At 37.9% G+C, this 25,474-nt stretch overlaps 1 protein-coding gene across 1 annotated transcript in view; it reads right to left on the reverse strand.

Moving 5' to 3' along the window:
• Positions 1-22,543, reverse strand: part of LOC106882557 (A disintegrin and metalloproteinase with thrombospondin motifs 12) — a 43,218-nt gene extending 20,675 nt beyond the window's left edge. Inside the window, exons 1-8 of the mRNA XM_089349816.1 lie at positions 22,417-22,543; positions 21,184-21,250; positions 17,504-17,567; positions 14,715-14,964; positions 9,280-9,394; positions 5,806-5,957; positions 2,501-2,587; positions 682-782 (exon numbers count right to left, since the gene is read on the reverse strand). Of these exons, the coding sequence (XP_089205942.1) occupies positions 682-782; positions 2,501-2,587; positions 5,806-5,957; positions 9,280-9,394; positions 14,715-14,964; positions 17,504-17,567; positions 21,184-21,250; positions 22,417-22,470 (890 nt within the window). The 5' untranslated portion in view covers positions 22,471-22,543. The remainder of the gene's footprint in view (positions 1-681; positions 783-2,500; positions 2,588-5,805; positions 5,958-9,279; positions 9,395-14,714; positions 14,965-17,503; positions 17,568-21,183; positions 21,251-22,416) is intronic.
• Positions 22,544-25,474: the final 2,931 nt, after the last annotated feature.

The following is a 25,474-nucleotide window of genomic DNA, read 5'->3' on the forward strand; positions in this document are numbered from 1 at the left end:
AAGGTCGCGGGTTCGATTCTTGGACCAGGTAACGTATGTCCTTGAGCAAGGCGCTTCATTTCACATTGGTCCAATCTATTCAGCTTCGTGCTCGTGCAGTCCTTTTCTCATCCAGCTGCATATCCTCAATATTCACCGAGGTCAAGAGTTGAGAGGGCTGCAAAAATGTGTATGTTTGCTCACGGCCTACATACGTCCCTAAAAACACTAGCTAAATCGTGGTACACATCACCAGACCATGCTTGCTTGCCAGTTACGTCTGTGGTTTTACATTATATTATCTACTGAGGCAAAAGTATATTTCCAGCATTACCCATCACATGATGTGATACAATCTAAATTTGAAAATAAATATTAAAAATACGGCAATCTTTATATCCAACTTAAAGTAGTTGTTTAATTAGAATACTGAATACTCAGCTATTTACCTTGAGAGAACCTCCCGTATGCAGTTCCAGCGCCCGTAGCCGACAATTCTCGTCTGCCAACGATATAAACATGTGTATTTTTATTCACCGTACGTTCACGTCAAAGGTCTTTTCAAGGTAAATACCACAGTATCCACATTACGTTGGATATAAAGATTGCCTTTTGGCATTTATTCTGCTTCGGTCGTTAATAATTATTTATTTAAAATAAATATTTTCAAGAAACTTGATAGGGAAATGAATTATACAATACCCTGTAATGAGATAAACGAGATCAAAAGGTTCTTTGTCCGCGTTCCATTTACAAAGGGAACTTAACATCGTGTTCAGTTTGTTTGATAACAGAAACCAGCTCTTCAAAGAAAACAGCAACAATAATAAATTATACGAATGTTAATGTTTCTTGGTTTGAAGAAGTGAAGAGGAGACTGATAAAACTAGTGTAGAATCATTGAGAGAATAATGAATAGAAGAGTATGGAAGTGATAATAGAAAGACTGAAAGACTATTAGAATTTTTTAAATGTTAGAATGTAAAATCAAAGAAGATTGAGAAAACAAAGATGGCTAGAATGATGTAATTTAAACAGAAAAGAATATATCGGTTTTAAATTTTTGGTACAAGGCCAGAAACTTTTGGGGAGAAGTAAATCTATTACATCGACTCCGGTGCTCAACCGGTACTTATTTATCTATCTCGGAAGGATGAAAATAAAGTCGACCTCGGTGGAATCTGAACTCAGAACATAGAGACAGACGAAATGCCGCTAAGCAATTTGCCCGTTGTGCAGTTCTGCGAACTCGCTGTCTCAAACAGAAGCGATATATTACGAAAATACAAAAGATGGATGGGTATAAAAAGAAAGTTGAGATATTTTCTGTACTTGTTTCATTCTTAGTCATAAGATTGTGGTCTCGCTGGGACATCACATTGAAGGGCTTTTTTTATTAATCAAATTAATCTCACTACTTTTTTTTAAAGTCTGGTAGTTTCTTAATGATTTTTGTTTATCACAACACTAAGTTTACGAGTTTACGGGCCATAAACGAAGGTATCATATGCTTTATATAAAGTAGCATCAATGTAAAGTGAGACATTGAAAATATACAAACCCACATGCATCCGTTATATCGATCCCAGTATTCAAGTGGTACTTATTTTATCGATCCCGAAAGGATGAAAAGCAAAGTCGACCCCGGCAGCATTTGAACTCAGTTCGTAAAGTCGGAAGAGACGCCGCCTTTAAATTACGCATAATATTCTTAATATTTTAAATTTAGGTAAGGTAGCGAGCTAGGAAAATCGCCAGCACGCCGGGGGAAAATGCATAGCGGCGTTTTGTCTGTCTTTACGTCCTGAGTTCAAATGCTGCCGAAGTCGACTTTGCATTTCATCCTCTCGGGGTCGATAAGATAAGTACTAGCCGTTGTAATTGATTTATCCATTTCTTCGAAATTGCTGGCACGTACCAAAATTCGAAACCAATATTTCAGATAATATATTTTTATGCTTCCATCTGTACGTTGTTTTAAAGAAATTGGAGCGTAAATAAAGATTGGTACATATATAATTCGTTTACCTAAGTACAAGGCCAAAAATTTTGTGGGGAGAGGTTAATCGCTGATGCCGACACCAGTACTTGATTGGTGTTTTATTTTTTTCTACTCGATGTGTATAAAATAAAATGCTGATCTCAGCAGATTTGAACATGAAATGTAAAGTGCCAGAATTAAATACTGAAAGGTATTTTTGTTCGAGGATCTCACGATTCTGTCCACTCGTGACCTTTGATATAGATAGCAAAAATAACGTTATTTCAATTTATCGGCCAAACTACGCCAGGAAAATCAATAGTATAGTTCTAACTAGGACTTAATGAGGTCAAGAATCTTAGAGTAACTAAAGAGGTGGCCTGTGATGTCGGCATGCGATGGAAATTAGCTAATGCACATTGATGAGTATCCTTAACTGCCAAATCTTCTCTAAGTTTTATCAGTAAAAAAATAATAAAACTGTTATAAAGTTGAAACCGGAAAATGCATTTGCATGACTGAAAAAGTGAAATAACTTACCGGATTCTCTGTCCAAAATTCCATTTTTTTAATTTGAAACACCACTTTATGTTTGAGTTGTTCAATTTTTGTGTATTCATATTGCACCTGTAAAACATATATATTACACCCGTAAATCATGCACAATGGTCGTGGTGGTGGTGGTGATTTGGTGGTGGTGGTGATTTGGTGGTGGTGGATCTACGTTATTCGACGACGAGGATTCAATGGTTCTATCAACTGAATTACCTGCTCCTAAATTATCCTGTAAGTGGCTGAGTATTCCAGAAGCATAGGCACCTTTAAGTAATTCTCATGCAGAATCGGCGTGGCACTACGTGTGACAAAGCTGTATTATTTTAAATTGCGGGTACAATCCACCTGATGGCCTTCTATACAGTTTCCATCTACCCGATTTCACTTTCAAGATATTAACCGACCCATGGCTATACAAAGTGATATCTGCCCAAGATTCCATGCAATGGGATCGAACACGTGATATTCTGGTTGCGAAGCGAACTTCTTAATGACTCTGGTATACAGCAACCACAAAAATCATACATATTACACCTGTACAAAGGCGGCGAGTTGGCAGAGACGTTAGCACGCCGGGCGAAATGCTTAGCGGTATTGCACCTGCCTTTACGTCCTGAGTTCAAATTCCGCCGAGGTCGACTTTGCCTTTCATCCTTTCGGAGTCGATAAGTTAAGTACCAGTTGCGTACTAGGGTTGATCTGATCGACTTGCCCCCTCCCCAAGAATTTCGGGTTTTGTGCTTAGAGTAGAAAAGACTGTTACACCTGTACAACATGTATACTGAGCTTGTAAATTTATCTCATTCATGAGGAAGTTGGATATGGAAGTAAACTCTGACTTCTTAAAATAAAAATAAAAGAACAAGTTTTTTTTTTCTCTCGTTCACGAATTAGAAGTTTTTAGTTCATCGATTTAATTTACAGTATAGTTATTGCAGTAACATTGATGTGGGTGTATATATCAGCCAAGACGACCGATCGTTTTACAGTCAAAAGTAATGGAGAATTGAAATCTCACTCTGTTATGACGCTATAACATTATATTCGTGGTATCTATCTCGTGAAATTAAGCTAACTCTCAGTAAAAAAAAAAAAAAAAAAAAAAAAAAAAAAAAAAAAAATAATAATAATAATAATAATAATAATAATAATAATAATAATAATAATAATAATAATAATAATAATAATAATAATAAAGTTCCATTTCTCCATCATTTAATATCAGTCATAATTTTTTCGGTCAAACAGATGATTCAATTCTAAACAGAAAGTTGTCTTCTGTTGTTAATGTACATTTTTAGTAAGTCGGTGGGAAAATCTTGAACATTGGTGACGACCGGAAAATTGAAAGGAAGAAGGTTCTGGAGAAGACATACAGAGAGAAAGGGGGAGGGAAGGAGAGAGCGAGAGGGAAAGAGAGAGATTTTCGAGAGAGAGAGAGAGAGAGAGAGAGCAAGAAGAGTGGCTCGTTGGTCTAGTTATACGTTATTCATATGTTGGTAAATTGTGATGTTTAAAGATTGTGCAGATTATTATTATTGCGCCTTAATGTAAAAATTAGGTCGTCATCTCATCGTTGCGGTGCTGTTTCTATGGGTCTTTTTTATTTTTATTTTTCAGTCTCTGTTTATAGTTGAAGCAGTTCAAGACGGCAATGAGACGTCTGTGCTGCATCCTTAAGACACTTGCGTACGGAAAGTTTATGAGAAACGAAGAGTAATATGATCAACTCTGAAGCGTTATAGTCAATGGATTATGGGTTGAATGGAATCCTTGCTATACATGCTGCGAAAGAACAGTTCCAAGAGAAACAAAAGGATTGGAACTCCATGTGACTTAACAAGACGGTTCTCATGATGAACCTAGTGTAAGACTTTGTTGTTGCTGTTGTTGTTGTTGCTGCTGTTGTTGTTGTTGGTGGTGGTGGTAGTAGGGCGGTCGGTGGTGGTGGCGGTGGTGGTGATGGTGGTTACGGGTAAAATAAAACCTAACTGGGCAAACCGATTATAAAAAGGCAAAACACTTCGGGAACATCCCGTTTTGTCTTTTTCCTTGTCTCAGGCATTGTGTATCGTGGACTACATGACCTAACGTGTTTAGGGTGTAAAATTGAGAGATTCAACTCTTATTTCTCGCAGTCAAACGACCATGTAGAAGCTCCCGTGACAGCTTGTTTGGAGCCTATTTGATGTGGAAGGTAATAGTATCGCAATTGTCGGAGTTCTTGGCGGCAATAGAGCATCGGTATATGACGTAACATAAAAAGAGCCAATCATCAGTAGTTTGGGCTAGAATCCCTCTAGATCAGGGGTTCTCAACCATTTTTCTTTTATCTATGGACCCCTTTAATTACTATTATATTCTAGAAGACCCCCATAGCCATTCGATGTTTAAAAACTAGTTTTAAAGAAACTTCTTTCGGAATTCCTATTTTGTTTTATACACAATAACTTGCGTAGGTTGAACTCTCTCTCTCTTCTCACTTTTACTCTTTTACTTGTTTCAGTCATTTGACTGCGGCCATGCTGGAGCACCGCCTTTAGTCGAGCAAATCGACCCCAGGACTTATTCTTTGGAAACCTAGTACTTATTCTATCGGTCTCTTTGCCGAACTGCTAAGCTACGGGGACGTAAACACACCACCATCGGTTGTCAAGCGATGTTGGGGGGACAAACACAGACACACAAACACATACACACACACACATATATATATATATATATGTATACATATATACGACGGGCTTCTTTCAGTTTCCGTCTACCAAATCCACTCACAAGGCTTTGGTCGGCCCGAGGCTATAGTAGAAGACACTTGCCCAAGGTGCCACGCAGTGGGACTGAACCCAGAACCATGTGGTTGGTAAGCGAGCTACTTACCACACAGCCACTCCTGCGCCTATGTAAAATGTTAGAGAACTATGTAAAATGGTAGAGAAAGAAACCTCGCTGTTTCTTGCAATACATACCAATACATACATTAAAAACAAATTCTTTCTAGGAGCCCTTAAAATACTATAGTGGATCCCCAATTTACTATTTTGTTCCGTGGACCTCCAAAAATCTTGTATAGAGCCTTAGAAGCCAGATGGAGCCCAGTTGAGAATCTCAGCACTAAATGGTGATGAAGAAGAATCGGATAGGTGCGTGCGTGCGTGCGTGCGCGTGCGTGCGCGTGCGTGCTTGCATGTGTGTGTGTGTGTATCTTCGTGTGCGGGGGAGTGAGCGAATGCTAGAGAGGGGTGGATTTAGAGAGCGATTTGGGATGCAGAGATAAAGAAACGAATTACCCCATTAAACTTTGATACGATGTAATCGATTTTCTTCTGAAGGGTGTCATGTCCCCTTGCCTCCATCAACTTGGTCATGTCTGCATCGTTGTACAACGCCATCTCAACAGTCACCACACGTTTGTCATCTTCAAAAACATCGTCTTCGTTAACTGTGAAACAAAAACAACAATAATGACACAGTGAGAAACAGATATTATACATACATACATACATACATACATACATATATGTATGTGTGTAGGTATATCCACATACACACACACACACACACACACGAGATGGTGCTGAAAAGTTCCTGGCTTAGGGTAAAAGGAAATGCAGGAGGATTCGTTAATTTACACTTATTGCAGCGGTCCTTCAGTTTTTCTAAGCCCTGTAAAAGAACTTGAAAGGTTGGGCCTCTAATCAGGCCTTTAGCAATACCCTTAAAGCCAGGAACTTTTCAGCACTCCCTTGTACGCGTGTAAGTGTGTGTGTGTGTGTGTATATATATATATATATATATATATATATATATATATATATATATATATATATATATATATATATATATACCGGTGTAAGCACATAAAATGTGCAACAAGGTGGAAAAATGTGTTAATGTGTTAATTCGAATATAATTAATTATATGTATTTTGAGCCCATTTTTCTATTTAAGGTTTTCTTCGATTGCTTTTAAAAATAGGATGAATCTATATTAAATTCATTTGTTTTGTTCATTACGCATCCATGACCGTTATTTGAAACGACCAATCAAACAGATCCATGTGTTTCAAATTTTAAATTTTATATTACTTTTGATTGCATTGTTATTCCTTTCCCATTTCTAACAAAACTGTCCGATGAACGGGAGCGTGAAACTCCGAGTAACAGTCTTTTGTTATATTTCTGCTGCTTTTAAATAAAGTATATATATATATATATATATATATATATATACATACAGAGAGAGGGGTGAGAGAGTGGGAGAAAGAGAAAGAGAGAGAGAAAGAGAAATAGAGAGAGAGAGAAAGGGAGACTGATAGAGAGAGAAAGAGACAGACAGACAGAGAAAGAGACAGACAGACAGAGACTGAGAGTAATAAGGACTTGAGTGTTATTGTTTGTTCCTTCTCGAGTCATGCCTGGCTCATAAGGGCCGGTTTCCCGGTTTCATTGGCGTATAGGTTCCCCACCTGGACGGGATATGGGTCCGTCACAGGTGAGCTGCTAGATGCGGAAGGAAAGAGCGAGGGAAATTTGTGGTGAAAGAGCCAGCAGAAGTTCGCCATTACCTTCTGCCGGAGCCGCGTGGAGCTTAGGTGTTTCGCTCATAAACACACACATCGCCCGGTCTGAGATTCGAACCTGCGATCCCTCGACCGCGAGTTCGCTGCTGTAACCTCTAGGCCATGTGCCTCCACTTAGGGACTTGGGGAAATGTATTATCGAGGACGTCACGTGACACTCTAATGAACGGAGTAATACTGAAAGGAGGCTCAGGGGTGCTTTTGCTCTTAGCGTTATTCATGAGATTTGAGGGCAACACTACAAGTTAAGATTTCGAGTTGTTTGGTTGTTTGTCATTTAACCTAAAGGCAACCCTGATCAAGTTATTTCTCTTGGCTTCTGGACTGGCGTTGCTGCAACACTCTTGAAAGGTGATAAAACTCTTCACAGTACATTCAAGCTTCCAGTTCCTTTGAATGAAACAAGTGTGTGCAATGTTCCACCAAATTCTGATCAAGGAAGCATTCTTAGGCGAGTAAAAGTCTTCATTATTGACGAAGCTTCAATGACACCAGTTTATGCTTTGAAAGCTGTAGATAATTGTTGAAGAGGTATTATAAATAGTAATAGAATATTTGGTGGGGAAATTATCGTACTAGGAGGAGACTTTAGACGAGTTCTTCCAGTTTTTCTTAGAGCTCCTCCTGCAGCTCTTCTTGATGCCTGCCTCAAACGCTCCTCTATGTGGGATAATTTTCATCAAATGCAACTTACGCAAAACATGAGAACAAATGCAAATGAACAAGAATTTTCGAGATGGCTACTACAACTTGGAAGTGGATTTCTTCAAAGCTCTCTTGTTAATCTCGCAGAAGATACTATTGATATTCCTGAGGCATGCATATGTAACAATTCTTTGGTATCTGATACATTTGACAATTGTACAGCAGAAGAAATGAAAAATAGAGTGATCAAATCCCCTAAAAATTCTGACTGCTTAGCAGTAAATGAAGAAATGCTATGTAGATTGCTCACTGAAACTCAGACATATCTAAGCGCCGATTCAGTAACTTCTGATAATGAAGAAGAAGCCCAGAATTATCCCATGGTGTTTATAAAATCTTTTATACTTTCTGGAATACCTCCACATCGCCTTAACTTAAAAGTTGGAGCAATTATTATGCTTCTTAGAAACCTCTCTATAACACAAGGTCTATGCAACAGAACTCGCTTGGAAGTACTTCAGCTCCACGAGCATAGCATCGAAGCGTCAATTATAAGTGGATCTCATTCTCACACGAGAGGACTGATTCCAAGAATCAAATTTACTCCAAGCGATGCAAGCATTCCATTCGTTCTGCATTGGACCCAGTTCCCGATTCGTCTGTCCTGTTCTACGACAATCAATAAAGCATAGGGGCAAACATTCAGTTAGTGATGGCATACACTTGCCACAGCCATTTTTCACTCACAGTTAGCTTTACGTAGCTTTTTCAAGAGCAAGGACGATGAACAGTGTGAGAGTTAAAGTGCTACCTGAAAATGAATCCACTCATGGTCGCAGAAACATTGTATATAGGGAAGTGCTGTAACAGATGTATTTAACATATACTTTCACACAATAACTTAATATATATTTATATTATTAATAAGTATAACATAAAGGATAACAGAATTTTTCATTAACCAAAATAGTGCAAATTAAACAATTTTGATTAAATGATAACTATTCATTTAAATTATCCGTGAATTTTTTTTCACGAGTTCAGCTAGTTGTTTATTAATATGTAAGGGCAGTGGCGCAGTGAGCAGGTAGAATCCTTAGCACGCCAGACAAAATACCTTGCGGCATTTCGTCCATCTTTACTTTCTAAGTCTAAATTCTACCGAGACCGACTTTCGGGATCGGTAATCCTTTCGGGATCGATAAAATAAATACCAGCCGAGCACTGTGGTCGATGTAATCGACTTACTCCTCCCTCAGAATTGCTGGCCTTTTTCCAAAATTTGAAACCAGTATGTAAGGGCGGTAAGATGGTGAGCTGGTAGAATTGTTAGCAAGCCGGACAAAATGCTTAGCGGCATTTCGTCCGTCTTTACGTTCTGGGTTCAAATTTTGCCGAGGTCTTTGCATTTCATCCTCTCGCGATCAATAAACCGGGGTCAATGTAATCAACTTACTCTTCCCCCCGAAATTGCTGGCTTTGTGCCAAATTTCGAAACCATTATTATTGCTGTTGTTGTTGTTTCTATTGTAATTACCTTTATCCACAAATGAATGCTTGTCTTGGTTTCGATGTTGACCAACAATATGCCTTGCCCCATCATCCACTGGTTCCAAACTGTATTCAGTATTACCAAGCACCACTGATCCTCTCTAGATGAAATATAAACGAATATCTTTTTTTTTTAATCACAGCAAGTATGAAAGCTAGAATATCAAAGTGACTTTTTCTTAATCAAAAATATATTCAGAGATGTAATATATATTGGTGGTTCCTCTGTTGGTTTCGATTATGAGTATCCTAGTTGTAATCATTAAGAGTGTGTGTGTGTGTGTGTGTGTGTGTGTGTGTGTGTGTGTGTGTGTGTGTGTGTGTGTGTGTGTGTGTACATATATATAAATAATAACACAGATGGGTTGAGGTTCACTACAGCTGTTTCAGACGTGTACTTTATTGATGAACAAAAGGGTTACATCAAGCAAAATAACCGTTTTCTTTAGGTGAATTGAGTAAAATTTAATACTTAGGATTCTTCCCGAAAATAGAACATGGTGCAAACTGACCCTCCTATCTAGATTACTGCTGGGAGAGTGAATAGCAGAAGCTATTACAAAGTATATATTCATTGTGATTTGTTGTGAACTCGTTCGAGGGATTGGAATAAACGAAAAAAATGAAGGTAGAGAGGGAGGAAAAAGAGAGAGAAAAAAGAAAGAAAAATGAAATATATATATTAAATAAGTATGTATACATGTATTTATGTATGTATAAGAAATTAAGATATAAACACAAGTGTATATTATTAGTTCCTACGTACGTTTCACGATTTTGGTTGTTTGGAACTCTTCAATGGGTGTTCCAAATGCATTAGGATCGTCAGGAAACACTTTACTGCATTTAGTTACAGAGAACTAACGTCAAGAGATGGATAGATGATAAGACATTGTATAATTATTAGGAAAGAGAAACAGGAGAGCAATCGGTTGAGAAGAGGAAAAAGAAAGAGGGGAATAGTGAAAGAGAAACAGAGAAGACTAATAGAGGATAAAAAGAAAAAAAGGAAGAGATAGAAAAGAAGAAAAGAATAGAAAAATAAAAAGGGGGAAAAGCTCTTACATTTTTATTGCGTCTAAAAGCTGCAATAGCGGATGCAGAAATACTTGATTGAAACGAGGTTATTTTTCTGAAATATGCTGGCAACTTTCATGCAACACTTTTGAAATACCAGCGAAATTTCGGTGCCAGTTAATCACTAACGGAATTTGCTCACAAATTTTACTTTGGTTGCTTGTATATACGGGAGTGAGTTACGGTTCAGCGTCGAAACACCCAATGATGGTTGAACAAGTTTGATAACATGAATTCCACCAGGTCAAATCTACATTCACAAATGGTGAATGACCACGTATCTTTTAGATGCAACTAATCACACACACACACAGATATATTATATACGTGTGTGTGAGTTTGTATGTGGGTGTATGTATGCGTGTGTGTGTGTGTGTATATATATATATATATATATATATATATATATATATATATATATATATATATATATATATATATATATATATATATATATATACAGGGCCTCCTTCAGTAAAGGCTGATTGTGCATGTGCACATGTATGAGTAAACCGAGGTTAGATTTTTGTTGTTGGAAAACTGACAGTTTCCCATGAATGTCAGTCTCTCTTTCCGCAACACTGACCTTTATCTCAGGCGTTGCTATCAGAAAGCAAAGAGTCGGAACACATATTACAAAGCATCTTCCCCGATTCTTTAACAGTTCCACCAATCCACCGCTCTTGATACGATTTTTTATCGAGCCCAAAAAGATGAAAGACAAATTTGGTTTCGGTAGGATTTGAACTCAGAGCAGAGAGATGTGAAATAATACTGCAAAGCATTCTACGCAATACTCGGACGACCTGGTAATTCAATGCCTTAACCCTTTTACATTCAGATTATTCTTTCAAATATTACGCTTATTATTCAAATTGCTTTGAATTAATCATGCATAAACTCGTGGTTCTGAGATTTCTGTGATGCATAATCTCGTAGCTCTGAGATTTCCATGATGCACAATCTCATAGCTCTGAGATTTCCATGGTGCATAATATCGTAGCTCTAAGATTTCTATTTTTAGAAAGTCAATGAAAGGTTGGATCTGGCTATAAAACAGGAGAATATTTAGGCTGGATTTGGTCAGTTTAAATTCTAAATGATTAAGTAATGAGTAAGTGACCAAGTATTATGACAAGAGTTTCATCTGACAAATTTCCACAATTTCTGTCTATGTTATTTCACTTAGAAAGCTTTCGTAGAAAATATTGCCAAAGGTTCTGTATAGTAAGAGTTAATCCCATGGAAAAACCATATGATTTTCAAACACATTTCTTTTGCGGTGGAGGAGTGAGAAGTAGACAAAGAAGAAAAAGAAGGAGAGAATTAATGAGAGAGAGAGAAGGAGAGAATTAATGAGAGAGAGAGAAGGAGAGAATTAATGAGAGAGAGAGAGAAGGAGAGAATTAATGAGAGAGAGAGAAGGAGAGAAATAATGAGATAATAATAAAATGATATTATCTGATTGTAGATAGGTATATTCCATATATTTTCAAATTTCAGTAGTTTATCTAGGTTCACGAAATCTGACCGTGTGATGAGACAGATTTATAACTTTAGTATATCTGCTTTTATCGTTTCTTCACGTGATAGTAGATGATAACGCGCGTGTGTACATGCACGCACATTTGTATGTAGACATTTCTGAGCCAACAAACACACTTTCCTCTTCATCCAACACATTTATATTCTCCCGTTCACAAATGCAAATTCCTATCTATCTATCTATCTATCTATCTATATATATATATATATATATATTTCTTCTTACTTTCCCCTTACATTTCCACGTGTAGATGTCTCTCGTGTCAGTTCGCATCATCTGCCCTCCGGTTTCTGTTGCTGAAGAGAAGATAACCATACCGAAATGCATGCACCTAACAGTCTAGTTAGGGAACGCTACGGAGTGACTTTATTTGTCTACACCTATCTGTCTACAGCGAGAAATAGTTTTCTTACGGGTTCGAATATACATGAAGCGTATTTGAACTGGTAATAAGTTTGTATTTATGTGTGTGAGTGAGTGTGTGTGTGTGTGTGTGTGTGTGTGTGTGTGTGTGTGTATGTGTATGCATGCACGTATATATTATACATACATATATTATACATACATACATACATACATACATACATACATGTGCGTGTATCATAAGAATTTAGAAACTTTGAGAGAACGTGAGCTAATTCGTTTTTAACAGTAATAGCATGAAAATATTGAGCCTAAAACCGTCTGATATGTTTACAGAACATGTGGGCTCGTATCCCACAGGCAAATTTCTACATTTCTATCCAAATGGGTCTTTAATTCAGTATTTACAAGCTATGAATTATAGCTTTATCTACTTCGAGTTCGAGCGTTAAAATCAAATTATTCACACACACTCACACACACACATACATGTACGTATATATGTTTATTTGTGTGTGTGTGTGTGTGTGTGTGTGTGTGTGTGTGTGTGTGTGTGTGTGTGTGTGTGTGTGTGTGTCCTCCTTCTATACACACTAACATTCACAGATTCACATATTCACTCACATTCACACCATAGAACGTAAAGATATAGTCTCTCAGATGATTTACTTCTAGTTGAGGCTGGGGTTCGGGAGACTGAAGATGACCACGATAAAATAGAAGTGACAATCTACTTTGTTTAATACACGGACGTACGAAGGCGGCGAGCGGGCAGAAACGTTAGCACGCCGGGCGAAATGCTTACCGGTATTTCGTCTGCCTTTACGTTCCGAGTTCAAATTCCGCCGAGGTCGACTTGGCCTTTCATACTTTCGGGGTCGATAAATTAAGTACCAGTTACGCTCTGGGGTCGATACAATCGACTTAATCCCTTTATCCTTGTTTATCCCCTCTATGTTTAGCTCCTTGTGGGCAATAAAAAAAATAAGAAACGTTAGCACACCGGGTGAAATGCTTAGCGGTATTTCGTCTGTCTTTACCTTCTGAGTTCAAATTCCGCCGAGGTCGACTTTGCCTTCCAATCTTTCGGAGGTCGATAAATTAAGTACCAGTTGCGTACTGGGGTCGATCTAATTGACTGGCCCCCTCCACAAAAATGTCAAGCCTTGTGTCTAGAGTAGAAAAGAATATACATACGCATGGCTCTGTGGTTCGAGCCTCGGGTGCGCACAATCGTGAGGTAATGAGTTCGATTCGCAGACCGGGCTGTGTGTTGTGTTCCTGAGAAAAATACTTTATTTCACGTTGCTCCAGTTCACTCAGCTGTAGAAATAAGTTGCAACATCACTGGCGCCAAGCTGTGTCAGCCTTTGCCTTCCTCTTGTGTAACATCGGTAGCGTGCATGAGCGTCTATTGGTCTTTCACAAACAACCTTGCTCGAACTTTTGCCTGGGAGGGGAACTTTCTAGGTGCAATCCCATGGTCATTCATGACCAATGGGGATCTTTACCCTTTATTCTTTTACTAAAATCTACCCGCATATATCAATAATCGCATACGTTTGTCGCATCAACTGTTGCTACTTCTCAGTGCCAAACTAAACATTAAATTCACTCATTAACCTCATTCATTTATCATAAAACCGCCACCTAGTATATAAGATGTCTAGACTATCGGCAGATCTATAATGGTCGTGTTGTCAGGTTCGGTCCTACGGTGCGGCACCTTGGGTACATGTCTTCTACTGTAATGCCTTGTGAGTGATATTTGGCATGCAGAAGCTGTGTGGGAGCCCGATGCATATGTGTGTATGTTTGTGTGTGCTTATCCCCTACCACTGCTTGATAATCGGTGTTGGTTTGTTTACATCCTGTAGCCTAGCAGTTCAGAAAAAACGAGTCCGATAGAATACGTGCCAGACTTGAGTAAAACTTAAGTACTGGAGTCGATTGGTTCGACTAAAACCCTTCTAGGTGGTGTTCAATTTTTTCTATCCAAAGGGGTTTTTAACTCAATATTTACAAGTTATTACTTATAGCTTTATCTACTTCGAGTTCGAGTGTTAAAATCGAATTAGTCACACAAATGCACGCACGCACGCACACAGACACACACGCACACACACGCACACACATGACTGAAACAAGTAAAAAATAGAAAGAAAAAAGATAACATGGTCATCATCGGACACAAAGGACAGCCTCTAGTCAGCCTTGATTAAACAGACCTATAGTCAAAAATATTCCAGCCATGACCACCACGTCTTTGTTCGGAATCTATATTATATTTAATATGTGTGTACGTGTCCTTAATATATCTTTCCTTATTTAAGACATCAGGCTGTAATTTGAGATAGATTTGGTTGCTACTTCTAACAAGTTGAGGCTTCATCACAAGTTTAATAAATTAGTATTAGTGAGACAACGGATCTTACCAAACCGTCACAGTAAGACAATGACGCACTGCCGCTATAGCCATCGATATGACCGACCAGATAACAGTGGCTTGGTTCCACTATAAAGTGTTGCTCTTCCTTGCCATTTGAAACCACGATCTTTGCATTTTTATGTAATATTTGTTCTGGATGTTTTAATGATAACTTCAGTTGTAACTCAGCAAGAGGAATATGTAGGATTGTTTCCACCTGACTGCCTTGTCTTTCTTTGATTCTACTGATATTCAAACTGCAAAACAAGCATAAAATAAAAAATAAAATAGTGTCATCAATGAATTATAGAAATATAGCTAAGTGAATCAGAGTGAGCTGAAAAATGTTCAGCCTAAACTATATTTGTAAAAAAAGAGATAATAGCTTTAATGAGAGTTCTTGTCAAAAAAGGCAAGGTGGATAACTCCGAAATCAAAAATGCCTAAAATTATGTAAGTTACATTAGGAAGTGAATCTAGTCTTTGGAGGTTCAACTAATATTTCCGAAGCCTTGTTCCCTTAAGGATGGTATATTTACGAATTTTTCAAAAGTTAGCTGACTGCGAGAATCTTGAATTATATTAAAGATGTCTTGTCAAAAAAGTCTTGTTTTTCACATTGCTAATCAGGAAAAAGGATGGAAAAAAATATTACGAATCCACAGGGATGGGCTGCAGAGGTTTCACAGAACGCTCGTTCTGCAAAGTCGTAAGCCGATTAGGCTTTATGAAAGTGGCAAGGGGAGCCAAGTTCAATCTGTAAGTGAAGCAACTGAAAAAAGCCACCAGGCAACTTTGGATTTTGGGGACTGATCCATGAATTGTTACTACTGAGACATAAGTCGGAGACCGATCAACTGCAGCTGAGTCGCCTGGGCGAGGATGTCTAATATCGATTTCAAATGTTGGCACAAGGCCAGCAATTTCAGGGGAAATTACATTGACCCCAATGTCCAACCGGTATTTATTTTATCGACCCCGAAGGGTGAACGGCAAAGTCGACCTCAGTGGAAATTGAATTCACAACGTAAAAACAGACGAAATACTGCTAAGCATTTTACCCGACGTCTCAGCTCACCGCCTTGGGTATGTCTAATATTGAAATCTGAAACACCCGATGACTGAAGATTACATCACTGATGGTGTGTCTCATTTCATCCACCCAATTTCTTAATTGGCTGCCACAATTGTGCTTCCATAGGGACTGGGGGACACAGTGACCGAGGAACACAGATACGTATCCTAAATATAGAAATATTCGGTTTTTGTTGTTGTGAAGGCATGAGCTTCATGGCTAGAATATTCGACTCACGATCGTAAGGTTGTGAGTTCAATTTCCGGCGACGTATTGTTTCCTTGAGTAAGACATTTTATTTCACCTTGCTCCAGTCCACTCAGCTCGTAAAAATGAGTTGTACCTGTATTTCAAAGGGCCAGCCTTGTCACACTCTATCTCACCCTGAATCACCCTGAAAACAACGTTAAGGGTACACGTGTCTGTGGAGTGCTCAACCATTTGCCCGTTAATTTCACGAGCAGGCTGTTCCGTTGATCGGATCAACGGGAACCCTCGTCGTCGTCACCAACGGTGTGCCAATGCCAGGTTTTTGTCGTCGTCTTTTAATTACCCTGGTTTATGGTGGCTCCTTACAGTCTACTGATTGGGTTATATCCCAATCAGAGACTAAATTTTAAAATCAACTGATCGCTATATTATCTGTCACAAATATTTCCACTTTCTGTTTCATGAACGAACAACGGCAGGTGAATGAATCTACGCGACCGTTCGACCAGCGAGAATCAGCAAACAAAATCTCCCTCGGATTGGAACCTGCCACCTTAAAGAACATTACGTAGATTGTGTCAGCAATATCGCCAGAATTGTCATGGTTGAAAAGCTTCTGGTCATATGTCTACCAGATCAGAGCTGTCACGAGACTAAAAAAAAATAATAACAAGTTGCTAATTTAATGACCTCCTTGGTCCAGTTTCACTTCTCTTTTTCCATCACTGAAGTAACCCCGGACTACTAATCATGCAAGCTCAACCACAAGCCTTAATACAATACATTGATGTATACATACATACATACATACATACATACATACATGTGTAGGCACACACATAAACCCACACACATGCACACAAACAAACAAAAAGGAACGCAGTGTGAATAACGGACAGAGTCAAAATTATTGAAAAGGTTGCAAGATGCAACGAAAATTTTAGAAAAATAAAAAAGAAATAAGTGGAAATTTTACCGGTGAGTGTGTTTAAATTATAAGGCACTAAAAGAGAATGATTCTCCCCAGACACAACGGTATATATATATATATATATATATATATATATATATATATATATATATATATATATATATATATACAAGTATGTATGTATGTATGTATGTATGTATGTATGTATGTATGTATGTATAGGTAAATACAGGGTTTGTTTCAGTTTCTGTCTACCAAATCAGCTCACAAGGCTTTGGTCGTCCCGGGTCTATAGTAGAAGACACTGAACCCGAAACCATGTGGTTGGGAAGCAAACTTCTTACCATACACCCACGCCTGCGCCTTCATGCATGCATACATACACATACATACACACAAATACGTACATACATATACATACAAAATACATGCATGCATGCATACATACATACATACATACATACATACATACATACATACATACATACATACAAGCATGCATATACACATACATTACATTACATACACATACACAGAGCGTATATTGACAGATGGTAGCGAGAAAATTAAAACCACTTACGGATGGTGGATACCGCCATCAAGAATTTCCGATAATTCAGTCAAATGAAGTCGTTCAAAAGCATCTGAAGAATACGGAAGCACATGTACTTTTAGTAACGTAAGGCGTATGTGGACGTGTATTTGTGTGTCTGTATGTATAGTAGTAGTAGTAGTAGTAGTAGTAGTAGTAGTAGTAGTAGTAGTAGTAGTAGTAGTAGTAGTAGTAGTCCCAGAAACTCGTCGATCGGGCAAACCGATGCTGATATGCGCTTAAATTGTGGCCATGGAGAGATAGCACGTATATCAGAATGTCCAGTGATGATATAGGAGAGAACATTGGAATTAGACGGAGAAAGACAAAGGATGGAACATTCTAGTCTAAAGCCGTTATTCCAGTATAGCCTAGCCTATGAGGATAAAACAAACTACAGAACTACATAACATTCCGTCATTCTCGTCTCATACGAACATTATCCACCGTCTTCTTTAAATCAGATTTGGCTGCTATTTTCGTTGCCTCTTGCATCCTTTCAATAGTTTTGAAGGCACCTAGGTATGGCTAAGTTATTGGTCGATGTTATTTCTAGCAGGTCACATGACGCTGTCGTTACACTTTTGCTCAATTCTTCATTAAAATGTATTTTTATGTTTCAACATTGAATGTCTAATTATAATAGATTTCTACATATCATTTTCTTACAAGCATTGCATGCATGTATGTAAGTATGTATGTGTGTATGAATGTATGTATTTATGTATGTATGTATGTATGTATGTATGTATGAAACAACCGGTTTCTAACTTAAATCCAAGGTTCCTTCATTGGAATTCAACATCAACAGGATATTTTTGTTTGTATGTATGTATGTATGTATGTATGTGCAGATTTGTATGTTTTATGTATGTATTCTCATGCATATAGTCGTATATCTAGACATGCTCATATATATTTAAATGATAAACTTCTGCAAAGTTTTACAGATTTTTGCAGTTCCAGTGATGGATTGGATCTGTAGTCTTCGAATTAGCTTTCTCCTTTCTGGTTTTGAGAAGCTTAATTTCTCAAGATTGGTATTTAGGCAGAGTGTTACATATCCCAGGGCCCTAATAATTACAGGTATAAACCTGAACTTGTAATCTGAACAGTTCAATAGTGCAGCGTATTTTCTTTTTCGCTGATATTTTTAGCTTTATAACATCCACTAGGCAGCTGATTTCCACAAATGTACACAGTTTCCACCGAGGTCGACTTTGTCTTTCATCCTTCCGGAATCAATAAAATGAGTACCAGTTGAAAACTGGGGTTGATGTAATCGACTTACCCCACACCACCCACCGAACTTATTGGCCTTCAGCCAAGATTCGAAACTAATATTTAGTAATATAATTCATTGTAACTATATCGTTTACATGTTCACATTTTGTCTGTGTTGGCTCATGTGTATGCCTTTGGGTGGACGGACAGCTGCGTACTAGACATTTGCGTCCCGGACTACTGCGTACCAGACAATTGCGTCCCTGGACATTTGCGTCCCTAGACAAACGCATCCCTGAACAAATAAATGCGTAACTGGTAATTTATTATTATTAAAAAAATGTTTTACACGTTTACTTTTTTTTAATACACTTATTTTTTCAGGAGTATACTTTCCAACAGTTGCTCGCTATAGCTCGTTAATCAAATTGGCAGTCACCACAATTGTACATCAACACAAAAGGTATATTCATTTTTAAAGCAAAAGAAATTCAAGCAAGCAGTTTAAGCTAAATTGAGCAATGCGAACTGTAAACGTCTAATACATTCTGGATTTTATAACCCATGGATAGGTTTAGAAAATCTAGTACTGGTGGAAAGATATTTGTTGAGGAAACTTACAGCTACCACTATCATAAGAAAAACGCCAATAAAACAGAAACATACTGGAGATGTGTAGAGTGATCTTGCAAAGCAAGAGTACATACAGTGAATGACTCAATCACGACACGATGTAATGACCATAACCATGGATCCTCAGTTACTAAAGTTAGAGCACAAGAAGTTATATCTGAGTTAAAAATTACTTCAATTTTTGTATGCGAAACAGCAAGAAGTCTTATTGGAGCTACAATTCCTAATGGAGATCAGTTTTCAACTACCCACATACCCTCATTATCATCAATAGGAAAAAACGTACGTCGATGGAGACAAAAAGCACTCAACGCACCACCAATTCCACAGCAATGGAATAATTTTGAGATACCGGAGTCCCACTGTTATCTTGCAAGTGGAGAGAAGTTCCTTGCATTTGATTCTGGCACCGATGACGAGAATAGAATATCAAATTTGCGACGGAAGATGACTTAGAAGATTTGATAAATTTTCCCAACTGGGCCGCAGATGGTACCTTAAAATCAGTCCATCAATATATTATGAGCTATATTGTATCCATATCCAGGATGATACGTTTAGCATTCCCAGAGTTTTTGCCCTTCTTCCAGGTAAGACAAAGGAAACATATGTTCGTCTATTCACATATTTGTTGCAACTCAAACCGCAACTTAATCCAAAATCTTTGTTGACAGACTTTGAAATAGGAACTCAGAAAGGTTTTGTAGAAAAGTTTCCAGAAGTAACAATAAGTTCATGTCTCTTTCATTTATCTGCGTCTATTTTTAAGAAAACCTGTGGCCTAGGGTTAAGACAACGGTATAGAGAAGATGAAGTATTCGATTTGAAAATTAGATGTTTTTCCGTATTATCATTTCTTCCTTTAGTTGACGTTGTCGACGGTTTTACTGACTTGTCCGATAACTGTGATGCCTCCAGAATTTACTGCCTATTTTGAAATGACATACATTGGTCAAGAGAGGGATAAGGATGGCCCGAGAGGGATAAGGATGGAACCTATTCTTTCTATCGAATACTGGAATGTTCGAGAAAGGGTTATAAATCAGTTGCCTAGATCTAATAACATCTTAGAGGGATTACACAACGCTTTATCGTGTCAACACCCCTCTATTTGGAAATTGATTGAAGCACTGAAAAAGGAGGTGACGCCTTAAAGAAAAAAGGGAACTTTCAAAGAGAAATTCTAGTACGGTCAAAAAATAAAACTGCAACTAAGAGAACCATGGTATTATTAGATAAGTATACTCCTGAAAACAAGATAAATTTCTTGAAAAGAATAGCTCACAACATTCACACCTTTTGATTTATTTGTGAAACTACAATACTTTTTAAATCTTGAAATATTTTTTATATTGTTAATCTGCTTTCGTTTTTTAAACAAAAATAAACTTGTAAATTTTAAACTCTTTTATTTCTTTTCTTCCTTCATTTAAACATTTATTATTACCTACTCTCTTGTTTAGAGTTATTAAATGTGTTGTTTATTTACAATTAGTTTTGATAATCAACTGTTCCAAATAAACGAAAATATACATGAAAAAATGATAAATAAAATTTCAAAATAATATAAGAACACAACTGTCCAGGGACGCATTTGTCTAGGGACGCATTTCGTCTAGGGACGCAAATGTCCAGGGACGCAAATGTCCAGGGACGCAAATGTCCTGGGACGCAAATGTCCAGGGACGCAAATGTCCAGGGACGCAAATGTCCAGGGACGCAATTGCCTGGTACGCAGCTGTACGGTACGCAAATGTTCAGTACGCAACTGTCCTAGAGCAATGCCTGTGCATATGTTTCAGAGTGCTTACCTTCGAGGAAACCGATACGTTTGGCCGCTTTAAGATGAAGTTCACCCAAGTTGTGAATTGGTTTTGGCTATGAATGGAAGAAAAGATAGCAAGATTATAAATACTATCAGAAAAAACCGTCTGGAGAGCAATTTTTAGCAGTTCATTATAATATGGACATTCATTATATTGCGTGCGTGCGTGCGTGTGTGCGTGTGGGGGCTTAGTAGTAACTCCGAATCATCCTGTGAAATTTTTTAGCCTTCGAAATCACTGTCAACTATTTCTTTGTAAAAGTAAATTTTATACTTAAATGTGTAGGCTGATCCTTCTGCTAACGTTTAACTGTATTTATTCTTTAATCTCACCGCACATTAAAAAAAAAACACATTTACAACTTTGCTTTTTCTTCCAGTTGAGGATGTTGGCCCTGTGCAAACCCATTTTTACCTCTGAGAAGAGGTGGTTCATATTAATCTGGCCTCTATCTTTCGACCTGCTCAACTTGGGAGGTTCAAATATGAGCTTGCACTCTGCTGGCTCAACTCTCAGAGGTCATTGAAGTGCACACGGTATCACATCGCAATGAGAACTTTACCTTTCGTTATTGCCTAACCGTAAATATATGCAACATTATATTTGTTTAAATGAGCAGTATCGGATTATAAGTCTAGCGTGCAGTAAATATGGAACTCTGATACAAATGGTAAAGTGTCGTAGAAAAGCACATCATAAACTATATGTATGTATGTATGTTTCTTTTTGTTTGTTTGTTTGTTTGTATGTATTCTTTTATTCTTTTATTCTTTTACTTGTTTCAGTCATTTGACTGCGGCCATGTCGGAGCACCGCCTTGAAGGGTTTAGTCGAACAAATCAACATCAGGACTTATTCTTTGTAAGCCTAGTATTTATTCTATATTCTCTTTTGCTGAACCGCTAAGTTACGGGACATAAACACATCAACATCGGTTCTCAAGCGATGGTGGCGTATCAAACACAGACACAAAGACACACACACACATAAATACATATATAAACATATACGGCGGGCTTCTTTCACTCTCCGTCCATCAAATCCACTCACTAGGCTTTGGTCGGCCCGAAGCTATAGCAGAAGACACTTGCCCAAAGTGCCACGCAGTGGGACTGAACCCGGAACCATGTGATTGGAAAGCAAGCTTTTTACCACACAGCCACGCCTGCACTTGAGTGCGCATCTTTATAAAGATAAATACTAAAAAGTTTCTCTTACCTGAACAGGGGTCACAAGCAAAACAGCAGAGAGTAAAAATATCAATGGTAACATTATGTCACATCGGTTATAAACAACACAATAAATAATTTAGAAGTTTAGAAACGCACAATGCGTTCAAAAGTGCACTGATTTGGAACATGTGGCGTTTTTATAGTCCGAAACTTGCCTTTCTCTCAAGTCAGATAAAAAGATTATCATATCCGTTATCTTGTTTTCTTACAAAATTTCAGATTTGTCATCAAATCTCACTGAAGATTTGCAGGATTGTCTGCCGATATCCGCTGTATTCAAAAATTGTCATGTGCGATTTTAATTTATTTAGAAATTGTCATGGTGCTTTTATTTTATTTAGAACTTGTATTGTGCTCTTTAAAATTTGAAGGATCCGGTAGTGCAGCTACATATGAGTGCAACAGAGAGAGAGGGAGAGAGAGAGAGAGAGAGAGAGAGAGAGAGAGAGAGAGAGAGAGAGAGAGAGAGAGAAACCTTTATTGCTTAAAGTTTATTTGGGCTTTTGTTTTCTTTTGTTGGGGTTTTCAGTGAAATACAAACACAACTTATAAATAAACAAAATGGCTTCTTTACAATTCAGTCAACAACTCGTTAGAATTAACTTACTCGTCTTCAAAATGTCTTTAGACATTTCTATATTTATGAATGTTTTCTTATGTACTTAATTTGACTAAAATTATGGGACTTCTATATAAAATAACTCTCTTCCACCAAAGAAATCAGTTTCAGCTTCACGGAATTATTTGTCATTGTTGTTTAGCCCCTGGTCAGCTCTGATCGAGCACACCCATAACCAAATGCTTTGATCACCATCCGTCATTTGAGACAGATTTCACTGTTATTTCGGGAAGATCAAGCGCCAAGCTAGGCAGCATGGGCAACTTTTCTCGAGAAGCGGGCTACATAAGACATGGCTCATCATCGGGTGAGCTACACAACTAAAAAATTCAAGGTAACTTTTCGTTTAGGCATGCCATTTAGAAAGACCCGCTAGCTGCAGTTTGCCCATGTTGGAGCCTCTTTCTGTCCTGCTGCATTGCTTAGAATACCTTTTTTCACATGTGATATTCTTCCAATACTCCTTAAAAACGAAATATTCAGTATGTATTGTTTATCATTGGCATTTTCGAGCGATTGCATTGTTGATAAGCCTCTCTCTCTCTCTCTCTCTCTCTCTCTCTCTCTCTCCCTCTCTCTCCCCCTCTTTCTCTCCCTCCCTCTTCATATGCCATGCCTACAAGCTTGGGCATTTATGCATTATGAACCTCTATGCTAAATCTGAAAATTCATAAAGTTTTAGGAAAAGACACAACAGTGGTTCCGTTGCTCTCTGCTGGTTTATTTCGCAATTTACCCTGCTAACCGCCTGCTCTCTCGATGTTACTCTTGAGGCACAAGACCTATTTAACTTTTAAGCCAGACGACTCATTCACACAAAATCAGGGCATGCCAACAGACTGATGGACCTGTGTAATACACGCTTCGGGGCCAACCTTCTTACAAGTCTTGCATGGCTTAGCCGCAGGAACATCTACTTGTTGACCTATAACTGGAGCCCTTTAGAAGTACTACTATCTCGGGAAACAATGGAGCTGGGAGTAGTGGTGACTAAAAAGCAGCTTCACATACCCAAAACTCCTGAAATCTCTAGCTGGAGTCACATCGCTGAATGTAGTTTAATGTCTTACTCAGGACAAAGGATATCAATATCAAAGGTGACGGTGGAGGTGGCGATGGAGGTGGCGGTGGAGGTGGAGGTGGAGGTGGAGGTGGCGGTGGAGGTGGAGGTGGCGGTGGAGGTGGCGGTGGAGGTGGCGGTGGCGGTGGCGGTGGAGGTGGCGGTGGAGGTGGAGGTGGCGGTAGAGGTGGCGGTGGTGACTAGATAGTGAAGTGTTTTTTTTTATTGAATTAAGTTTTTTTATATCACTTATCACTTAACGCATGCGTATAAGTGCAATTCCGTGAAACATTCACGCTTATTTACGTAGCAGATATATGCAATTTAACTAAAGGTTGTATCATATGTACGGGATAGCTTTTTTGTTTTTGTTTTCGTTTTGTCTATGGAAAAAAAATGGAAAAATAAGAGTGAATATTTATTTTAAGAATGCTGTGTATTAAGTCTATAAAATTGTGAATAAAGTATATAAAGTGTATATAAGACGCATTAAGAATCATTGTATTCCAATTTCTTTCACTTTTCAATGAATAGCAGATGAGCGACTGTCTTTCCATACAGACACAGCACAGGCAACGCTTTCAAGTTTTTTGGATAAAGTTTTCTGAGATAACCCAATAGGTTTACCATTAATTCCGTGAAATAATCACAGGTCCCGTTAGTTCTTAATAATATGAAACTAACTGCATAACAATGCATTCTTGTGCCGTGTGCAAATGTTTTTAAAATGTTATTACAATTCATTTTAGAACTTTAATTTTCGATAAGACAGGAAATGAGGGGCTGTAAGATTGACATATGTCGATGTCTATCAAAGAATATCCTCTTAATTGAATTTGTACCCTGGCATAAGTATAAGGTGACATGAGCTTTGTTTCTGAGAATTTGTTATTAGAGATAAAAAATAAGGTGGCGACCTTTCATCTTTGCGAGGTCGATAAAATAAGTACCAGTCAAGTACTGGGGTCGACTGTATTGACCAATTTTGTTGAAAATCTTTGCTAAGCCCAAGAACAGTATATACAATTGCGCGTACGTGTTTTTGACTAAATATAGATAGATACATACATACATACATACATACATACATAACCCTGCACACACACACATATGCACAAATACCTAGATGATGTTGATAAAAGTTCCAATGAAGGAGCCTTGAATCTATGTTAGAGTCCGGCTCTTTCTCTATGGACAAGAAATACAGAAATGAAACTGATTGATAACATACATACATACATACATACATACGTACATACATACATACATACATACATACATACATACGTGATGATGATAGCTGTCCACTGGTGACGAGGAAGACCATAACTGATCATTGCCCATGAAAATGCCAATAATTCTCGT

Source organism: Octopus bimaculoides, chromosome 3 (assembly GCF_046866305.1).
Source record: "Octopus bimaculoides isolate indiv1 chromosome 3, ASM4686630v1, whole genome shotgun sequence".
In the NCBI taxonomy this organism is placed as follows: domain Eukaryota; kingdom Metazoa; phylum Mollusca; class Cephalopoda; order Octopoda; family Octopodidae; genus Octopus; species Octopus bimaculoides.